This window comes from Colias philodice, chromosome 22 (genome assembly GCF_061535455.1).
Source record: "Colias philodice isolate Cphi_HAF_F1 chromosome 22, ilColPhil1 Martin Lab GWU primary, whole genome shotgun sequence".
Lineage (NCBI taxonomy): Eukaryota > Metazoa > Arthropoda > Insecta > Lepidoptera > Pieridae > Colias > Colias philodice.
In genome coordinates, this window is record NC_143107.1 from 4,694,039 (window position 1) to 4,716,492 (window position 22,454).

At 32.3% G+C, this 22,454-nt stretch overlaps 1 protein-coding gene across 3 annotated transcripts in view; it reads left to right on the plus strand.

Annotated features, from left to right (window-relative positions):
* Positions 1–22,454, plus strand: part of LOC149478422 (multicopper oxidase 3-like) — a 96,761-nt gene that overhangs the window by 61,068 nt on the left and 13,239 nt on the right. For all 3 annotated transcript variants that reach the window (XM_089709297.1, XM_089709298.1, XM_089709296.1), the window contains exons 3-7: positions 9,942–10,564; positions 11,520–11,677; positions 12,109–12,252; positions 18,677–18,875; positions 20,282–20,405. In XM_089709297.1, the coding sequence (XP_089565423.1) occupies positions 9,942–10,564; positions 11,520–11,677; positions 12,109–12,252; positions 18,677–18,875; positions 20,282–20,405 (1,248 nt within the window). The remainder of the gene's footprint in view (positions 1–9,941; positions 10,565–11,519; positions 11,678–12,108; positions 12,253–18,676; positions 18,876–20,281; positions 20,406–22,454) is intronic.

Here is a 22,454-nt window from a genome sequence, read left to right on the forward strand (position 1 = left end):
AATTATTACTTAGACATTTGACGCTAGTTAAGACAAAACACTTAAGATCCCTAAGGTCTTGAATATCGTTACTTTAGACGTTAATTTGAATAATAGATAACGGTAATTAACCCTGTTCATGTAACTTTAATTATTCTAGTTCTATAGTAATAATTAATATGGTCAAAAAACATGAAATTATTCTATTGTTACTGATGATAAGAGTTCAAAGTTTGAATAAATTTTCTCCGTTTGAAGTGGATCAAAATCGAATTTGAAGGCATCGGTTACATACAAACATATAAATATAACGCGTGAAGCTAAAAAAAAGCGTGTTAAAACAATGGCAAATTTTGCAAACGCCCAGAAAATATCGTCATTATTCCTAAAAGATTTAGAATGTAAATACACATTTTAAAATGATTACATCCCTCATTTTCGCGCCAGGAAATAAAACTACATGAACATAGCCTTACGTAATCTGGAGTAAAACGCACAAAGTTAAAAGTTACTAGCAAGTTCTTTCATTACGCGATAAAATGGTAAAAAAAGGAATTTTGTGAGATTGCGAGCCAAATTTGCCATACATTATACCGACAGAATGAGCTGAATATATTTCTTCATTACGTGGATGAAGGAAAAGTAAAATAAAGTAAAGAGATCAGGATTTTTCGACTGTCTAGATATATGTGAGATTAATTGTAGAAAGATAATATATACAAAATCTTAGGCCTATTTTATATTACATATTATGTTCTGTACTTTTTCATACTTTTTCTAGTATTTTGCATAATAAATTTTTTCCGCTTTTTCTTATATGTTAAGGCAGATACAGATGAATGTAATGTAAAGAGACAAAATACAATAATAAGACTTTAAGTTTTTTTTGATAGTTTAAGTTAAGATTCATTACATTAGACCTTTACGGGGATAAACCCAAAACATGTTATACCTACCCCTTGAATGTAGAAATGTTAATGACCGAGGTTTTTCCCCTTGTAATAATAATAATCAGTTACCATGCTACTTATAATTAATTATACATGCAAAGGTTTGTGAGGATGGATGTATGTTTGTTACTCTTTAACGAATAAACTACTGGATGGATTTCGATGAAACAATAGTAATATAGGTTAAACATCAGAATAACACATGAGCTAAAGAAATACTTAATTTTGCGGTTCGTTCGAGAGTGAAACCCTGCAGTAGGAGTAAGGATATTTAACACAGATTTTTTTTATTTTCTCTGTTTCATGTGATAATAGATAGATTTTATAAACAATTTGGTCTAGGTAATTTACGCAAAGTATAAATAAATCAGAGTAGGTAAGTGATAAGTTAATCAAACAATGCAAACAAACTAGGATAATATTAATTAAATAGTTGTGTAATTATAATATTCATATTTGATTTGAAGCGTGAGTCCACATTAAGAAGTTTAGCAAAATTTCCCTAACATACTGGTTTGTAAAAACAAATACGCGAAAGTAGTTAAACTAATTTCAACTCCAATAAATTTCATTTAAATGTTATTTAGATAATATATTATTATAATTTATACTTTATATTCCATTTTGCGTTTAACGTGGGAATTCTAAATAACAAATATAGTAAGATTATTAACCGGACACCCCTATAAATAAAGAATCAATGGGTGAATATTTAATCCTAGTGCAATAATAATTTATTAACGATTTATTACAAAATAAGAAAGTTAAGTACCCGGTGGTGATAAAAAATATCATTTATTCATTTGCAATTAAAATATTTGCTTACTGTATAAAATACTAGATTTCCGCCCGCGGCTTCGCCCGCGTTTCCAAAGAAAAACTCGCATAGTTCCCGTTCCCGTGGGATTTCCGGGATAAAACTTAACCTATGTGTTAATCCAAGTTACCCTCTATATGTATGGTAAATTTCATTATTTATTTATTTATAATCTTTATTGCATACAACACAAATACAAATTTCACACACACAGACAGGACATTAGATGCAAAGGGCGGCTTTATTGCTTCAAGCAATTTCTTCCAAGCATTGTAATCGGTTCAGTAGTATTTACGTGAAAGAGTAACAAACACACACATACACATCCTCACAAACTTTCGCATTTATAATATTAGGATGAATTTTAATATAAATATAATGAACGGCTTAATTAATTAATTGGAGAACGCATTCAAAGCCAACTATTAATTATATTTGAATTCAATCTGGGTGTTAAGTTGCTAAGACTTCTGCATGTCTAGACGTTAGAGCTTTCATTTCTATGTCTAGACTTTAGCTTATTGGTTTCGTTATTTATTTTAATTATAAAATATTATTGGGTACAATACGGTTGGATTTTTAGATAAATATAGGTACTATAAATAAACGTAGAGGACGGTTCGTAAAAGCAAACTATTCTGTTAATTTATTTAATACTATTTGTACGAACTCATAAGGGAATGCACTGTTTTCTGAGACACCGCGTTCAGAAAACGGAGCAAAATTATTGTTACCCGAATAATGTTTATTTTATTTTTTTACTATTGAAATAAATCGATCAAGGTGGCATATTATTTGATTTTTATACGGTGTTCTCTTATCTCTTAAACTGTGTGTTTAGGTAATTTGAAGCATTTTTCTTTCCTTTTGTTGTTCTTTTTTATTACAATTATTTTATTAAATGGTAAAATCTAAACGATGCAATGCATATTGATATTTATTCTTACATAAAATTGTGCAACTTTTTTATCATCAGTAGGTACCTACTTAAAGTGAAATCCGCTCGATTATCTTAATGCCACAGAATCCTTTCTGAAAATGTATACTGTATAAGTATTTACTATATTTATTTAACGATCAAGATATCGAATGACTTTTGATAACTCGACTAGGTTTAAGGTTAAACAAAATAAAAGTGACAATTTTGATGATATTATTATTATACATACAGGGTGTCCCAAAAAGTAGTGATGAACGGAAGCTGGGAGGTAGAGGACCTAGAGGGCTATCCGAATCACCCCCATGTGTGTTATGCGATTTTTCGTATTTTCGGAGTTATGACATTTTTTTCAATTTTTCATCTATCGCCGAGTACGATGAGATTTTTACTCATGGTGACTTCAATTATTGCGGAAGATGCTTGATTTTTTTTTGTGTGCTACGCTGAAAGATAGGCCAATTCAGTATGTTAATATTTACTATCGATAGATCTTTGAATGGAATAAAAAAAGGATGAAATGCCAAGAAAGGTAAAATTTCCCAGTATGTTCACCACTTCAAGGGCCTGTAAAAAAATAAAATCACATAAAAAATGTTTTTCGTTTGGCTTTTAAAAACTTGCTCTATCTATCAGGTAGCTACCCTGAAAATTTTATTTTATTATTCAGAAGGCTTCAATCGAAAAATTGAAATCTAAATGTGGTAAGTGCAAAAATTGAATTAACGTGATGATTAATAAAAACAAATTAAAACCAATAACAAGGTGTTAAATTACCAGAAATTTTTAAAATGACCCCGCTGTTTGTCAGTGCAAGTGCGACATCACCGTAAAAAGTTGTCTTTTAAATGTCTGAATGCCCTTTTATCATTTTTAATGGTTTCTTCTGCTACTATGAATTTCCGGGTTATTTCGTCCAAATTGTAGCAGTCTCTCGTCTTTGTAGTATCCCCACGGAAAAAAATCAATATGGTCTATGTCCGGGGACCGTTCAGGCCAGGCTAAAGGGTAAAGATACCCTGAAAGATGGATTGGTCGTTGCAGCCTGCGCATGCGCCGGTGACGCCTGCCTTAAAGCCTGGCCTCCACGGTCCCTCGACCTAAACCCCATTGATTTGTTTCAATGGGGATACTAAAAAGACCTCGGTTACTTGAGAGAATGCCACAATTTGGACGAAATAACCCGGAAATTCATAGTAGCAGAAGAAACCATTTAAAATTATAAAATGGCATAAAGACATTTAAAAGACAACTTTTTACGGTGATGTCGCACTTGCATTGACCAACAGCGGGGTTATTTAAAAAAAATCTGGTAACTAAACACCTATTTATTGGTTTTAATGATCATCATATTAATAAAATTTTTGCACTTACCACATTTAGATTTCAATTTTTCGATTGAAGCCTTCTGAATAATAAAATGAAATTTTTAGGGTAGCTACCCAATAGATAGAGCAAGTTTTTAAAAGCCAAACGGAAAACTTTTTTTATGTGATTTTATTTTTTTATGGGCCCTTGAAGTTGTGAACATACTGGGTAATTTTATCTTTCTTGGCATTTAATTCCTTTTTTTATTCCATTCGAAGATCTAACGATAGTAAGTGTTAGCATACTGAATTGGCCTATCTTTCAGCTTAGCACACAAAAAAAAATCAAGCATCTTGCGCAATAATTGACGTCACCATGAGTGAAAATATCATCGTACTCGGCGATAGGTGAAAAATTGAAAAAAGAGTCATAACTCCGAAACTACGAAAAATCGCATAACACACATGGGGGTGATTCGGATAGCCCTCTAGGTCGTCTACCTCCTGGCTTCAGTTCATCCATACTTCTTGGGACACCCTGTATATACCTATTCAATATTTTTAAACGATACAATTTAAGTACATGTTTATTTATTAAATTAAAATAACTAAATGCTACCAGAATCAATTAAAAAAGGTTTTTTAATCAGTTCTACAACTGCTCTAAGAATCGGTCTATAAAATGTTCATAGGATGATAGACATTCGTTATAATTTTTAAAGTAACTACTTACATACGTAGTTTAAATAAAATTTCTTTCTATTCGAAGTAAAATGGTTTCTTTTTGAAGTAAAAGGATTAACAACATGAACTAAATTCAGAGAAATTCCGAGTTAGATTTGTCGTAAAAGTGAAATAATTTATAGCAAATCCTTCTACGATCGAGTACGCTGCCGTCGCGTCGATTGCGAAAAATAACACATGATTGACAAGTCTTGATACTTGCAATATGTTTGATTTAATAATTTAGAGCTTGTATGCTATATTTTGAATGTCGTGTCACCGTGTGATATATTTATGAGGATCGTAAATTTTGTGCACATGTTTGTTTCTTAAATATTATTTTGTATATAATATGTGCGAGGTTACGAAATTATATGATGGATGTAGTAGCTGTCATTTTAAAGGGGCTTCTTTTGCAATTAATTAACTAATTAATAGATATTATGCAAGGTCTAGTTCTTGTTTAAATATTCCCAGATGCCAATTTGTTTCTTGAATGCGTAATATAGCTACATTTATAGTATTATTTATCACTTATTGTATCTACATAATGGGTATTGCGTAAGCGAAAATAACAAATTTCATACGGTAGAAACGCAAAAAGTCTTTTCATTCCACGTCTTTGAATATTTTTCGTTTCTTGTCGTGTGTACGGATGCCAAGCATTAAAATGCAAAACTTAAACATTAATATATTACAATCAAACCGTCACAGAAGCCTAAATATATTCGCTGTTTGACCCACTTTGGCCTGCCACCACAAACGGCAGGTCAGGAATGAAATTTGTGAGAGTTAGCTGAAGTTAAAGACGAGGCAAAGTTTCTTGGACCAATTTCAACGAGACGGTTTTAGATTTTGCGATACAGTATAAATAGTGAGGTAAAAACGTCTGTGTATATGGTGCTTCGATATTCGCGATATATTAAAAGATCTGGTATCGGAAAGGTGCAATTGTTGGATTATAAAAAACTTTAGTTACTGAAATTGTACGCCAATTTCATGTAGCCGAGTTCAAAGGATTTGTATATTCATAGTTATTATTTATATTTTTCTTGTTTATCCTATTATTAAATACTTCGAATCTTTAAATAATTATCAAAGGTACATTAAGGGTTTACATCACTCTTTGATCAAATTAAATACCATCATCTGCAAGGGTCTCGTAACTTCCGCGCAAGCGTGATCCAATTTACGCAGGGTCTCATAGGAATCTCATTCGTTAGCGGTATTCAGTTAAAACTTTTGGAAACTGTTACGTTGTTTACACATACCGGTAAGTAGATGGCGCCAGTTAGATCATGGTTTGTTGAAATTTAGTTTGTTGTTTAATCTGGAATTTATGTTAGTTGTTGTTTCTTTGGTTGGATGCCATAAGGCGCTTGCAAATTTAATGGAAAAACAATTTAGTTGCATGCATGTTAGACCACATTATTGCTTAATGTATTAGATATAGCTAGCAGTTTCAATATTTGTTTCATCTCTCATAATAACATCGTATTGTTAATGTTTGTAGTTAGTTTAAAAATATTATGCAATGCGAATAATGTTTAAAAAGTGCGATGAATATTATAGACAAACTTCATACATTTGACGATACATAACAGTAACAGTAACAACACGCTTGCATTAGGAATTTTTCCAAAAATGACCTAAGACACAATATTACTCAAAGTATCAAAACGGATAAATCCATCAGTATAGAAGATGAATGCTACGATTAAGTCGGACAAGCCTGTACACGCCTGATTGGTAGTGTACCGACTGCGACACGACATCCGATGGAAATGTGGGTATTCAGTGTTATTTTGTATTCTCTATGGTTTGCGATTTTGGTCGGATAGACTGTCGATGCGATTAGAATGTTTTGTCATGCTACAATCAAAACTGTTTCGGTAGAGATAGATTTATGGAACTCATTATTATGTACTTATTATGATATTCGAGTACACAAAAATGCGGAAATCTATTCATCTACATTTCAGGTAATAACACTAAATCAAACAAAACCGAGCAATTAAACTCATAAATCACAAGATTGGATTACACAAAACACGGAGGACAGTCCTAAAATTATTTCCATAGCGACCACATAAAATTCCCGACATTCAACATGTCGGGATACCTTCGTCATAACTCTGTCCACTTGTCACCCGTCCCATCCGAAATGCAATCAACTTCAATGTCCATCAATGATAGATTCATCACAGCTCCAAACCAGGCCATTACCCAGTGTTTAGGCCATAGCGTGTCGTAACATTCAATCGAGACCTTCGCATCAGTTGAGCCGAAATTGAGAAGGATTATTGAATTTAGCCGGCGCTCGAAATGTTTCCTTTATTGAACAAAGAGATCGCTTATAATGGCTTTTCGGTTCGTACATTCCAGCTATTGTTGAAATGGTATAACGTGCTGGTAATTCAGGCTTAGGACTTGCTTTTATAGGTGGTTATTTCGTGAGATTCGAACAAGTTCTTATATGAATTGGGTTATACGCGATCGCTTTTACGGAACTACTTATATCTTTATCCCCAGGAAATCTGTTATAATAATTTATAAAAAGTGGGCATTATCTTCTTCTTGTAAAATCTAATGGTATAAAATTACATTTCTATGTATATTTATGGGGATAGATGTTATTCATAATCTTCTTCGGTAAAAGGCAAGTCAATATTAATCTTCTGTACCTCGCCAGACTGGATTTTTTGTCTATATTGCTGATCACTCATTTAGAACGTTCACGTGCTATTACACTGTACCAAAGATACGGTTATTTATACATATTACGCTTAAATATTTATGTATTATAATATTTTGCGCTAAAGTAATTAAAACATTTCGGTTATACATTAAGCAAGTATTTAATCAGTAAAAACTTTTAGGATATTTCAATCGATATTGTGTTCATAACAAAGGTTTATCCAGACCTATGTAAACAAACTACCCTATTACAAATAGGATCGTTTATAACGCTAACTATTAATCATAATATAAAAGCAAGGTCGCTAGGGATGTATAACAGTTTCACCTTTTTCAATTTCGCTCAGGTATTTTTGACGGCCTAAATGAATACCGTTTTCAGTATGATACCTTCGTTAGAACCCTTATTATGGAAACAATTTGGAAGGTGACTACAGCTGCTGTGAAATAATTTTATAAACATAAAAGCCGAAAATCCTTGTGTATTTTTGGGTGCTTGAAAAGTTTTGGTTACCATCCCGAATATAAATATGTATTGATAGTGTAGGTTGAGTTTAAAATTATGTTAAAATATGCATAAGTTAGTTGTTCGCTAATTGAGGTGATAAATTACGCGATGCTTTCTTTAGTCTATAGTCTATTATACAAATAAAGTAATATGTTTCCAAATTCGTCAGTATAGTGCCATGCGACAGTGTAGGTATTATGTGTACCTAATTAAAACGTTAAGTTATTGATAAGAACAGAATATGCAATCCATCACTCCTTAATCTTAATTTCAGTAAATCAAAGTACCTAATTAACTTTGATAAAATTTACGCCATTCAACCTAAGCATTCAACCATCAAACTCTAATAACATATTATTTATTGCAAAATATTAATCATAAAGGTTAAGTACGTTAAACGATAAATACCTTTAACAAGGTCGTATGCTAATACAAATTTGAAAACCGGAGCGTGATCTATCATCTTAAGTAATTTTCCTTCAATGATATAATTCACTTACCTGCGTAAAAAAATTGAATCGATTTTGCCTCGATGTCTTACTAAGCTGCTAATCTTGTATTTTCCAATCTATTGTTTGTCCCAAAAAGCCCGTTAATTAACAACCAAGGTTGGTTATGCTTAACACCGACCATTCATTTTGTTAACCTTTATAAAATTGTTAATTTGTCTCAGATGTCGTTTATCTTCCAGACAATTCTCCCAATTATGACAATACCTCGTACTGTCTGGACTGAAAAGCGCAACCGACAGCTTCACTCTAATTTAATTATAAAAATAAACCTTTCAAAGTATTCCTAACGATTCAAATAAAATGACCGAAATGATTTATCGCTTTAAAGATTCTGCGAAAAGCGGCATTACTGTCAGATACTGTTTAATTTAAAATTTCACTCGTGATGGATTTAAAAGAAAATCTGGCTTCTAAAGTAGCTTCGTAATATATCTAGATTCAGAGCGTCAAGCTAAAATCTGGATGGATTATGGAAAATTGCGTTTCTGGTTATATTGAGCTGTGGGCCAATTTTGCTGGAGATGACTGATTAGCTTTCCGCAGCATGTGGGAGAATTACGCGCAGTGAATAGGGAATGGAAATCAGACAGATTCAGAGCTCATGTGCCTGCAATAAGACATGTGCGTCTGCGGGATGTGGGAATGTGGACTAATAAAAGTATTAGAGCCTATAAACATTTCATTTGTTCATTGGTAGGAAGTTAAATTGAATTTGAAAAGTTTGGTAGCGTTTCTCGTGGTGTGGTTTTACAGGACTGTTATAGATTGAGAAGTTTTAGGGATAAAGTTTGTATTTAATCAGATACATTTGAGATAATTATGTCATTTCCTGGTATTACGGTTTGCACTTTATAAACTGCCGCGAATTATTTTTAATCATAAATCTTGGTGTAACAAAAAGCGTTCAGCTGTTTTTGCGGTAATCATTGAAATTATAATGAATGGTTAGTTTCGTATCATAACTTAAATAAATAATTATCTAGGCGACATTGTTAAGGATAATTAATATTAACTTGTTCATAGATAAATATTGAAAAATGACCATAATAAATAAGATAAAGTCACGTAGCCATTGGCCGATATTTATCTTATGATGACAATAGTTTCTTAGAACATTATATAAATGGATTTTACGTGTTCACAACTGATTGAGAATTATTGAAAATAATAAGACGTTCGAGTGATTAACAACGTGTATTAAAATTAATGATCTTTGAGGTTATACTGAGTTACAGCTTCCTAGTATTTAATAAGCAAGTTCACGAGTTGACTAAGAGGTCATTAGACAAATAATTGTGCAACAAATGTTATTTAACTGCTATTTTTAAGTTGAGTTGTATTACAAAAACTTGAATTGTTGTAATCATTAATAAATATTTCGTATAGGTAGTAGTATAAAAACTGCATCTTCAAAAAACAAATACAACCTCCAACACTAGTTCCACAGGTGTGGTGTTCGACACTTAATGATTTGTTAAAAAGATCTAATCAAATTAAAACATTTGTTTCAGATGCAAAAGGAGTCGTCGTACAATCACCTATTGAAACAACGACAGATATTGTAATAGAAACAACGTTAAATGACCAAATTGTAGAAGATAGCGCAAGAAACACAGACACAAAAGAAAATGATACCAAACAGATAACTGCTGAAGAATCACCCGATATAAAGGTCCTTGACGATAATACGCCTAAGGTATTAGAAAGTGCATCTAAAGTTCTGTATCCAATCGTATCTAATGAGTCCTTTAATGACCTCAAATACCAAGTGAGGAGAAGGAATACATCAACAGTTGCAGCACCGAAAGTACAATATAATGAACCAAAGAAAACTATACCAACTGCCAGGCATATGGTGAAGAAGAATGAATTCAGAGCTCATGTGCAATACGATGAAGTTACAGGAGAATTGATTAGCGGTGAACATCCCTGTCTAAGAGAATGCAAAGAAGGGGAGGAGCCAATGATATGCTATTACCATTTTAACTTGGAATGGTATCAGACTATGAGCAAAGCGTGTTATGACTGTCCGTACAATGAAACAGATTGCGATAGAATTGATTGTATACCAGCTGACGGTATGAGCAGGCCGCTTACTGTGGTTAACAGAAAAATGCCCGGACCAGCCATAGAGGTAAGATTATTTTCGTCTTAAAGTCATTTAAAATAGGCACATTCATCTTCGTTTGACGCCAAAGTTTTTGTTAGTCATTTTGTATACTAACACGCGCCATTAAACTGATGTATGTTATGGAAAAATAACAAATAGATAAAGGAAAAGCAGATGTTTTTATTGATACAATTTATATAAATGGTTATGATAACGGATTCATGTCCTAAAATCAAAATATAAAATAATTTATAGCTATTCATAATATACTCAGTATTGTGTTTAAAACAAAAACCTATTAAATTTAAATAAAAAAAACTTGATTCATAATCATAATGGTGTGTGCAGTAATCAACTTACTTTTTGTGCATTTAAATAATGAGTCTGTCAGGAAATGTGTTAAAAAATTTAAGTAAGAACTGCAAAACTGGTTAATAATGACTTAAATGTTCACTCAATTAAAGCTTTTTATGTGTACAAAGTTATAGTGTGGTTATATTTCGCAGTGTAATGATCCCGGTAAATCGAGAATCGAGATATAGGTTACAAGAATAAGCTTATGAGTCTTGTAATATGTAAAATATGTGCTTCTTAATGATAAATGATTATTAAATGAAATACTTATATTTAATTTGAAATCTGAATAAAAATAACTTTTAATTGATTCACAGTATCATCCTGACGAGTGAATATTCAAAATGAAAAAATATTTTAATAATTTTTATCGTCCATTGTTCAAATTCAAGTGCGTTGCAAACAACACGTATATTAAACTACATAATATTAGCATTTCTACACTTTTTGACAAAAAATAATAAATAAAAATTTTGTTTCTGTTTTTCGTATTTATTTAAGGTTTACTTTCATCAAAACGATTCATAATCTTTACGCACGAATACTTTGATAATAGTTCAATGAAATTATAAAAAATAGGTAATGGGTTAACTTTATTTCTTATTTTTGTATCTTTTTTTCATAGGTATGCCAGCACGATCGTATTATAGTAGATGTTGAGAACGATCTAATGACAGAAGGTACCACAGTACATTGGCACGGTCAGCACCAAAGGGGCACGCCGTACATGGATGGAACACCTTATATCACGCAATGCCCGATTATGCCGGAAACTACTTTTAGGTATGCAGTTTATGGTTTTAGTATTATTTTGGTGATAGATAATTTTGTACAATATGATTACACGAAGTCGTTACTTCTTGGACATGCTGCTTCAACAAATTGCTTCCTAAACAATTTTTTACACGTTAGATATTGTAATATTATGATTAATGAGTTGACGGTGAATGAAATTATACCATTATTTATTATTTTGTATTTAACTACAGTAGAGAACTTGTGTCTTGTGTCATGATGTCTAATAGCAGTATTTTTTCCAGTATGCTATACGATCTGTATATCTGTTATTTTTCACCCTGGAAAAGCATTTTCATTATAAAATTCTCTCCTATAATATTATGTGCTAATTCAATGATGAAAAAAATATATGAATAAAAAATTACAAAAGAATATAATAATTATATGACATAAAAGTTGATAAATACTCTATCTAGGTACCAATTCAACGCATCAGAAGCGGGCACGCACTTCTGGCACTCGCACTCGGGCATGCAGCGCGCGGACGGCGCGGCCGGCGCGTTCGTCATCCGCAAGCCGAAGTCACAGGACCCACATAGAGATCTGTATGATTATGATAGGTAAGTGTTATATGTAGGTAAAGTATATTTAACGCGTTCAGGTAAAGTATAAGGTTTGACGCGTCAGAATTGTAGGATTACGACAGGCAAGTAAAATTATACCGGGTGTCCCACTGTTGGTATACTAAGCTCAAAGGAGGTTATAGTTTTGCATACGCTGAGTACGTAAAAAATACTTATAAAATTCCAAACGCATTTTTTTTTCAAATAGATGAATTCTTAAAACTCTATGTGTACACCCCTAATAAGCAACCCGCCTAACTTTGTCACCCGCACGTGAGCTATCTTTTAAAATTATGTTTTCATAGACAAAATGCTCACATTAGCGAGGCGGTAGGTATATCCCGCCTGCACGAAGTTATAGAAGAAAACATGGATTTTAAGGAAAACAGTAGCAAAAAAAATTTTACGTAATTTTTTTTAAAGTATTTTTTATGTGATCAGTGTATGCTAAACTACAAATCCCTTCGCGCTTAGTATACCGATAGTGGGACACCCTGTATAGTAGTAAAAATAATATTGCGAAAAGAACGATTGCTATAACTTACTTACGTATTACGATTAAACAAAAAAATTATTTGGCTGGTTAAAACAATATTTTATGAGGAGAAAATTGCGTCTTTACCGAAAAACATAGGCGACATTTTAATCTGTTTTGACGTGACAACGTCTTATAATTCGATAAATCCGGCTGCACGCACGAAAAAACATGACTCATGCGGCGTTACCTCGCTCTGAGGCGTTCCATGTAAGGCTTGAAGTGCAAGCGAGAGCGCGGAACGAGCGACAAAGAAGCACAATCGGACGTTGTCACGTTCAACTATCGTCAGTAAACCGACTTTACAGACAATTAATTTTTTTTTAAATCCGCCAACGTCGGAGTGCGAAAGTGATAAAATGTAACCAAAGTTATTTTTCCATAATGACTTTATTTTTGTTCACCCAATTTTTATGATCCTTTTTAACTCTCTACATATAAAAGAGATGTAGAACTAATAAACTCATGATTTTCATGCATGGAGGATAGCAATAGATTCAGTTGATTTGATGTGCGAAACCATCCAACCATGTAAATTGAGTGCCACTTGCAATCCTTACTATACGTAGACTGACAGACCGAATAAAATTATGAACATAACATATAGTGGCAAATAAAAAATATATTGTAAAGAACTTAAAAACATGTTTAGATGAGATAAACTCCCCAAATAATAGTATTGTCACCGATCCTAGATAAGTGATAGAATTAAATCTGTCCGTTTGAAATGGACTAAAATAGAGCCAAGTAGCGGTTATATAAAAAATTCAGGCACAAATATAGGTGAAGCTTATACAAGCGTGTTAATAATTTAAAAGCGTTTTGAATTATCTTAAATATCCCAAATTATAAAGTACACAAGGAAAGAAATACTAACAAGATCATAAGACGAAAAACTGTAGACCAGACGTATTATTTTTATTGTATCATAGATTGCTCAACTCGAAATAAGGTGTCCTGATTATCTGTGCGAATTATGTGGTTTATTTCTGTGCTATCAATGAGATTAATTGAAACACAGAACCCAGATCTATAATAAACTAGCAGTCCGCCCCGGCTTCGCCCGTGGTACATATTTACGTTTTCTCTACGTAAGAACCATCCTCGTACTTCAAGGAATATAATAAAAAAAGAATTATCGAAATTGGTTCAGCCGTTCTCAAGTTATGCGCTTACCAACACATTTTGCGATTCATTTTTATATATATGTTACGGCTAAAGGTAGGTGAGAACATAAACTTAAGATTAGCCGGCTAAACTTAGGTTTATTTTCGACGAGGTGTTAATGTTAGTTTGTTCTATCTTTAGCCGGCTAAACTTAAGTGTAACCGCAGGCCCGTGGCTAAAAATGTCGGGGTGGGTAGATTTGGTTACTATAATACATGTAAGGAACAGGGCGAGTGTTTTCTGGCACTTCGCCGGCTGCTGCCGCAGCACGCTTGCTGCGCTCGCTCGGCTCGTGCGGGTCTTAAGAGTTCTAACCTAACCTAACCTAGCCACCAGCTTTCTGCCCTGAGTCGGGGTGGGTAGATTTGGTTACTATAATACATGTAAGGAACAGGGCGAGTGTTTTCTGGCACTGTGCGGGCCCCTCAAGCCCTCCACCGGCCCGGCGCTAACCAAATCTACCCACCCCGACATTTTTAGCCACGGGCCTGCGGTTACACTTAAGTTTAGCCGGCTAAAGATAGAACAAACTAACATTAACACCTCGTCGAAAATAAACCTAAGTTTAGCCGGCTAATCTTAAGTTTATGTTCTCACCTACCTTTAGCCGTGACATATATATAAGACTAGCGGTCCGCCCCGGCTTCGCCCGTGGTACATGTTTACGTTTTCTCTACATAAGAACCATCCTCGTACTTCAAGGAATATAATAAAAAAAGAATTATCGAAATCGGTTCAGCCGTTCTCGAGTTATGCGCTTACCAACACATTTTGCGATTCATTTTTATATAATAAATGTGTAAAGACTTTCAGAACAGATCTTAATAATTCTTTTTATAGTACCCAGTTAAATCCCAAATCTATATTTTGTGGTTTGCATACGTATACATAAATTACAATAAACTATTTTTATCAGTTTGTATTCGAAAAAATATTATGAAATATTGTCGATGAGAAGATACGATACGCCTATAATCTTGTAGTTTTGTTAGAAAATATGATTAAACTATCAGATTATTCAAACTATTGGATAAGCGATCTTAGATATTAATCTCTGAAATGTTGGTTATCATTTAAAAAGCACCCCCTAGTACTACTATCGTTTACTGTATATATCTATAATCTACATTATATATCTTGCATAATATTTTAAAATTATCAAGCACGTGTTATTACGTATCCTTTTGTATAGGTATATAAAATACGTGCATAATAATATTATCTATGTTTATAAAATTCTCATGTCACAGTATTTGTCACTCAAATAATTCGAATTATTTGTTAATTTTTTATTATTTTTGCACGCCTCATAAGCGAAGCGTTGAGGTGGGTACTACTGTCACTTCGCGCAAAACATCAGATTTTTCAAACTTAAAATGTCTTTATGTATCATACATTGCACTTGTAAGATAATACATACACACACATATTAAGAAAAAACACTATTTTTAACATTCATGATATTTTTGATGTCATTTTTGTTATTTAAACTAGGTAAAAAACAGTTTAAAAAAGTTCTGTCTTGGACGTCCGTGTGTCTGTATGTGCGGAGGATTTTCTTGTTAACACGATAGCGACCGAAATACTTTACTAATCGAGTCTTTTTTTTTCTCTTACGCTTGAGTATGCTCAGGAATAGAACCCTTTCATTTTTCAGGGTCTGATTCGATGTGGTTTAATTGTTATTAAATAAACAAAAATAATAATTAATAAATAATTATTAAAAAAAAATTATGAGGCGTGCACTTTTGGATTTTCCAAACTTTTTTTAGAATAGGTCAAGATAAAATTAAACTACATATTTTATAACCACGAAGTCATGGGTATCCTGGCAGAACAACGTTTGCCAAGTTAGCTAAAATGAATATAAAATAAATTATAAAGAAAAAACTACAAAATTGTAACGATTTTAGGTTGGTTGGACTTTTCTGTCTCCTCACATTTTAAAATACTTTCATTAATTATGAATTTACAAATAAGGACCCATACATGGGTGGAGCCGGGGTAAACCACTAGTTTTAAATATAATATGTATTAAGCACGTGACGTTTATTTTTATAAATTATTTAAATCATTCATGTTCCGTTATGATATACCTAGATAGAATAAATTATGTGTGGCCTACGTCAATGGTTGGAATATTTACATTTTTTATAGACAACTAGCGGTCCGCCCCGGCTTCGCCCGTGGTACATATTTACGTTTTCTCTACATAAAAACCATCCTCGTACTTCAAGGAATATAATAAAAAAAGAATTATCGAAATCGGTTCAGCCGTTCTCGAGTTATGCGCTTACCAACACATTTTGCGATTCATTTTTATATATAAGATAATAATTAAGATTAGAATATTTGGGTTTTTAAATTTATAACTTTATAAGACTTTAAAATGTGACATGGAGAGGTATAAATTTAATCTTTATAATAAAAATGAATCGCTAAATGTGTTGGTAAGAGCAAAACTCGAGAACGGCTAAACCGATTTCGTTTATTCTTTTTATATAATAATCCTTGAAGTACGAGGATGGTTCTTATGGAGAGAAAACGTAAATAATATGTAATAAAACATATTGTTAGACCGTATACTTAATAGTTATAGGAAAAAAAGATTTGTTATTTATTTATCGTTCAAAACAAATGGAATGGAAAAAATTTAGGAATGTAAAAGCTTCAATTCACATAAATATCATTGTGCGAAATACCATAAAAATCTCTTAATAGTTTTTTTTAACAGCGTTTTTGTAAAATTTATGTCATATAGGCTGTGTTTGTGCTTTGTGAATTGTGATCAAAAATTCCATTTTTTTAAAAGATATGGTCCATTTGTTATCTGGTTAGCATTGAAAGTTGAAAATAAAACGTTAAATATACGTATAAAATACATAAAAATCATTAAATAGTAGAAATCAATAAATTATTTGTTTATTTTGTATAAAAAGCCGTGTTAGTACATCAATGTAAAAAAGTGTAGGAGAAACAAAGTTCAGATCGAAAAGTTCTTCGAATTAACTCTTAGTTGCAATTAAAGATTAATAATAAACTAGAAACGGCAATTAATGATATAGTTTCATAAAATATGTGTAACTATATAATTATAACCTTATCGATTTTTAATGGTAATTTTTGACACACAAAATCTAAAAAAATATTACGGGATTTTTACACTAACTGCTAATATAAAACATAAAATATGTAAAAATGTAGGTATAAATTATTAGTGATCAATGGTTTTGACTTACTTTTAACCTCACACTGCCCAAAATTGAACGTAAATTTCCAACATTAAGGCGAAGGTTGTTCCATATCTAGTTTACTATAAATCTATGTACTAATAAAGAACTCACGTGGATCACATGCAATACAGTACCGGTTTGCTAATGTTACTAACCTTACCTCACGTGAGTATTATAAATGTAAATTGTATGGCAAATACGGTCTCGTTTATATGTATTAATTACGATTACGATTACAACATGGTTAATTATTGTTATAGCTTGTGTTGGATATAAATCATTATTATATAGTGTAAGAGTTGGTTTTTATTCGGTTAAACGCAACTGTGATGTTGTTGAGGTATTAAGGATTTGATGTATGAGGATGCTTGGTAAATGGTTTTAGATTTAAATTTTTTATGCTGCTCTATGTCAAATGATTCAATAATCATTTACGAATAACTAAAACATCTTAGAAAATTAGTTATTCACGTAAATTGAATGATTCCTTTGCAAACAATGATATTATGAGTAAAAAGTTACGCTTAGGTTATAAGCACTCCAACAGTGGCACATCGAAATGTGGCTAATTAGCTTAGTTTACGTCAGACGCCACTTTTTCGCTCACGATAATTAAATCATACCATCTTACTTTGAGTTTGACGTCTAATCGTGTGTTCGTTAGTATGCCGTTTTTAAGGATCAATTGGTAACCTAATAATTTACAACTTTTTGCTTACAAACATATATTACCTATTTAAAACATTTATATAGGAGACAATAATATAACTGTCGCATTATAATGCACGTGAGCAAAGGCGCGGTTATCCAATTAGCTTTAACTAGCTTTATACCAGAGATAATATAATACTAAACTATCCGTACTCGTTATGTATTATTTAACCGAGTTATTTAGTAGTTTTGTTTTATTTTTGATATTGCAATATAGCTGGCCATCATTATATTTTTGATATGCTGTTTGCGACCGCACCTTTGTTGTACACGTTTATTTTTTGCGAATTGAATAATTGATCGATTAACTTTTCGGATGGCTTCTCCTTAAATTAATTTGAAAGAAGAAAGAAAATTTATTTGAAGACAAAAATAACCAAGTGTCTACAGTTTATCTTCTTATATATAAAAATGAATCGCAAAATGTGTTGGTAAGCGCATAACTCGAGAACGGCTGAACCGATTTCGATAATTCTTTTTTATTATATTCCTTGAAGTACGAGGATGGTTTTTATGTAGAGAAAATGTAAATATGTACCACGGGCGAAGCCGGGGCGAACCGCTAGTACTAAATATAAAAAATAATAATTATGTAATATCAGTATGTGTTAATTTATTAATGTCCAAAATTATAGCTCTAGAATACATACTCGTAGTATAGGAGTATTTTTAATGGCAATTTTTCTATACAAAACTCCCTTTTGTGTGTATTTTATTTTATGCTATTTCTTTTCTTCCATGAGTACAATAAATTATTCCTTCATTCATTTTCTAGATCAGACCACGTGATGCTTATAACCGATTGGATCCACGAGCTGTCTGTGGGAATGTTCACGGATCACCACCACTCCCTTGGTGATAATAAACCACCAACTTTATTGATCAATGGTGTGGGCAGATTCAGATACTTTAACGACACGAATAAAGCGGCGAAACCTATGTACATGAAGACGGCTAGGTTTAATGTTGAACAGGTAAATATGAGGTATAAGTTTTGGTAGATATTGTAGGAATTCTTTTTATGATATAGGCCATTGATTATTCTGGCTATGTGCAAGTTGGTCAATGTTACAATGTGACGTCGAACTTGCATGCCAAATTGAAAAATCTTTTTAATTTTGGTACGATTGTCTTGTTTTTACCACTAATTTTGTTTATTGAAGCCGGAGAATTTTACAAATTTTTAGTCTAAAAATTCTCGACTAGATAGGAGTATTAATCACAGGTTATAATATTTATGTAATACGGTAATTTATGATGCTTATTTTGTCTGCAAATAACTTGTATCAGATTCAAAAATACAGTTTGACGTCGGTTCTTTTCCATAGAAACTACTTTCTAAACCGGTGGTTTTAAAAAAATTGTTATATAATAATATTATATCGCATCCAAATGGCTCGTAAATCAAAGCAAGATAATTGTTCAGTTTGATCCTATCAAGAGTATTCGTTTAGTTTAGATGACGCTATTTTTAGTACATAGTTATAAAAAGTGCTATTTGTCGCATATAATCACTACATAGTATAAAACAAAGTCGCTTTCCCTGTCCCTATGTCCCTATGTCCCTATGTCCCTTTGTACGCTTAAATCTTTGAAACTACGCAACGGATTTTGATGCGGTTTTTTTTAACAGATAGAGTGATTCAAGAGGAAGGTTTATATGTATAATAAGATCCATTAAGTAGTGGAGAAGTACTGTTATTTTTGAGGTTTCTAATGTGATGTCGTAAAAAATTACATTTATTCCGCTTACATTGCAAACGCAGGCTGAACCCTACGAGTTTTATCAAAATAATGTACTAAGTATTATACACATTGAAAAGGTCTACAGAAAAGTCCGCGATGGTATATGTCTATCTCTTATGGATAACCCACAATAACTTTTTTTTGTCATTTACTTTTTACGACAAATAATGGCTAATTTTCGAAGCGATTTTAACCAATACAGCATTAATCCTTAACCAATTAAATACCATGGATACATTGTTCATTTAATATAGATCTATATGGCCCTTTACACCGTATGATTTAAGTGAATATTTTCGAAGATATTACAGATTTAAAAATTGCAGGACGTAGCGTTTGCGGCCGCCCGGCTATGTATTTTATACCCGTGCGATGCCGGAGGCCGGAGCGGGCCGCTATATTTTTATACCTATACAACGTTCACAATTTTTCTGTAGTGTATTTAGTATCAGCATTGCACCCGTGCGAAGCCGGGGCGGGTCGCTAGTAATTATATATTTTTGTGACATTTTACATTCTGTCTAAAGGTACAAGTGCTATATCATGTTATAAAATAAACGTATTTTTAAAATTTTTTGACTTTCTTGAAACATTTTTTAACATAGCTTTATTTGAAATTAAACCTTCTGTCCAGGGCTATAAGTACCGTTTTCGTGTGATCAACGCGGAGTTCCTGAATTGTCCTATAGAGATGTCCGTGGATGGTCACAATATAACCATTCTTTCGTCTGATGGTTATGATCTGGAGCCTATTACTGGTGAGTTGAATATTAATTATTAGTTTTATTTTTTAAGCAATGCTAAAATATGATACTAAAATAAAACGTGTAAATAGCTTAAAACTAAATAAAAGTCTCATCGCTTTAGAATAATTTTTAAACAGTTGTAGAGTTAAGTAGAGCTTTAAGAAAATACATAATTATGTAATTAAATTGATATAAAATCTGAAACTTCGATTATTGTATGCAATTACAATATCTTCTAAAATTTTAGTTATACCTAATTTACCGACCATTTGCAGTTTTCAGCTATACTAGCTGAACAAAGACTTTGACGTATGTTTAGGGATGTCACCCGTACCTACTAATTAAAATGTGTCTACGAATGAATAATTGTATAAATGTATCTGACATTGCACATAATTCATAGTCTGTAGTAGTCGTCTACTCTATATTAAATCCTCACCGTCACAACCCTGTTTGTATTAGCTACTACGAGAATATTCTTATTAAACACATGAAAATTAAGCCTGGAAAGATTCTGTAGCTACAAATAATAGAACCGACTCCTAAATAATATCCGATACCTATAATCTTTAATTAAAAAAAATTCTGTAGGTACCATAAATTTTATCTCCATCCGATACGAAGTTCTCCTTCACCGTTTTAGGGCAGTGGTGACATTATAACATGCGCAGATAAAGTGCAAATACAATCATATGTAATGATACCTTAATTATTTTCCGTAATGTGGCAACCCTATCCACATAATTCCTCCGCGGTCCAGTATTGTGCGCACGGAAATTCCCGCTCACTGTCGTTAGCTCGTTTGTTTCATTGCCGAAATTTCACCCGTACTATAATTAAAAGTTGAATCTGAAAGTGCATTTTATATTTAAAACGTTTTACACCAAGCAGCGGAATTCGTATTGTTCACATATGTGCATTTCACTGATTGCTATCTGTATATTTTTTTGTATCTTTTTGCTCGTGTGGCAAATATTGAGCTGATTTTTCAATATTGTATTTTATACAGAGACACTGTTTTATTAATTTTCTGAAACCCCTGAAAGTATAATTTTATGCTACTGCGTTTTTGCTGCTTGAAAATCGGTATTTTATAAAACAGTATAAAAGTAATGTAGATTATAGAGTAATTAATATAGATCTTTATCTCATTTTGTATTATCTAGGCTATGCGACGACGAGAAAAGTCAAAAACAATTTCACAGGAAAATTCTAGCGCCTGTTGGAAATAGCGTAGCTAATGTTATGTGTCTTAATTCAATATAAAATGTTTGTGCATAATAAATATTTGACTATCTTTTGAGATATGTACATTGTACATATAGCATAATTTTTTTTATCTACAGCCTTCAATCAAAATAATTTTATGTAATAATTTTATATTATAACTAGCGGTCCGCCCCGGCTTCGCCCGTGGTACATATGAAAAATAGATGTTGGCCGATTCTCAGACTTACCCGATATGCACAGAAAATTTCATGAGAATCGGTCCACCCGTTTCGGAGGAGTATGCAGACTAACATTGTGACACGAGAATTTTATATATAAGATTTGGGCGTAAAATAAAAAAGGGAATTTCAACGTTCGACAGCCATTAAAATTTCAAGCTTCTAAAAAAGTGTTAAAACTTTGAATAAAAGACGATGCATCCCACTACAAAGTCCATACAATTAATAATACGCTATTTAACACAAGCTAGTACTTGTAAGTATTAACCAAACTAACTTTACCCAGCTATGATTGAAAAGAACAAAGCAAAAAATATCAGACAATACCTCTCTAATCCACAATTCCTTCGTAAAGGAAATTAGCAATTCTCATTGCGCTTTGTAAATGCTCTAGTATCGTTTGTCAAGGCGAAAAAAGCTAGTTAATTGAAAACCGAGTGCAGATGCAAAATAGATCTCGATAATAAGAAACGGGAATTTCGAGAATTCAGCTTAACTCGAAGCATTAAAACTGTAGGTGAAAAGTGAAAAAAATTGAATAGAATTTTCAAAATGTACAGTAAAACTGGCAGGACTAAAAATGTTTAAAAAAATAAGAATCTAAAATCAAAAT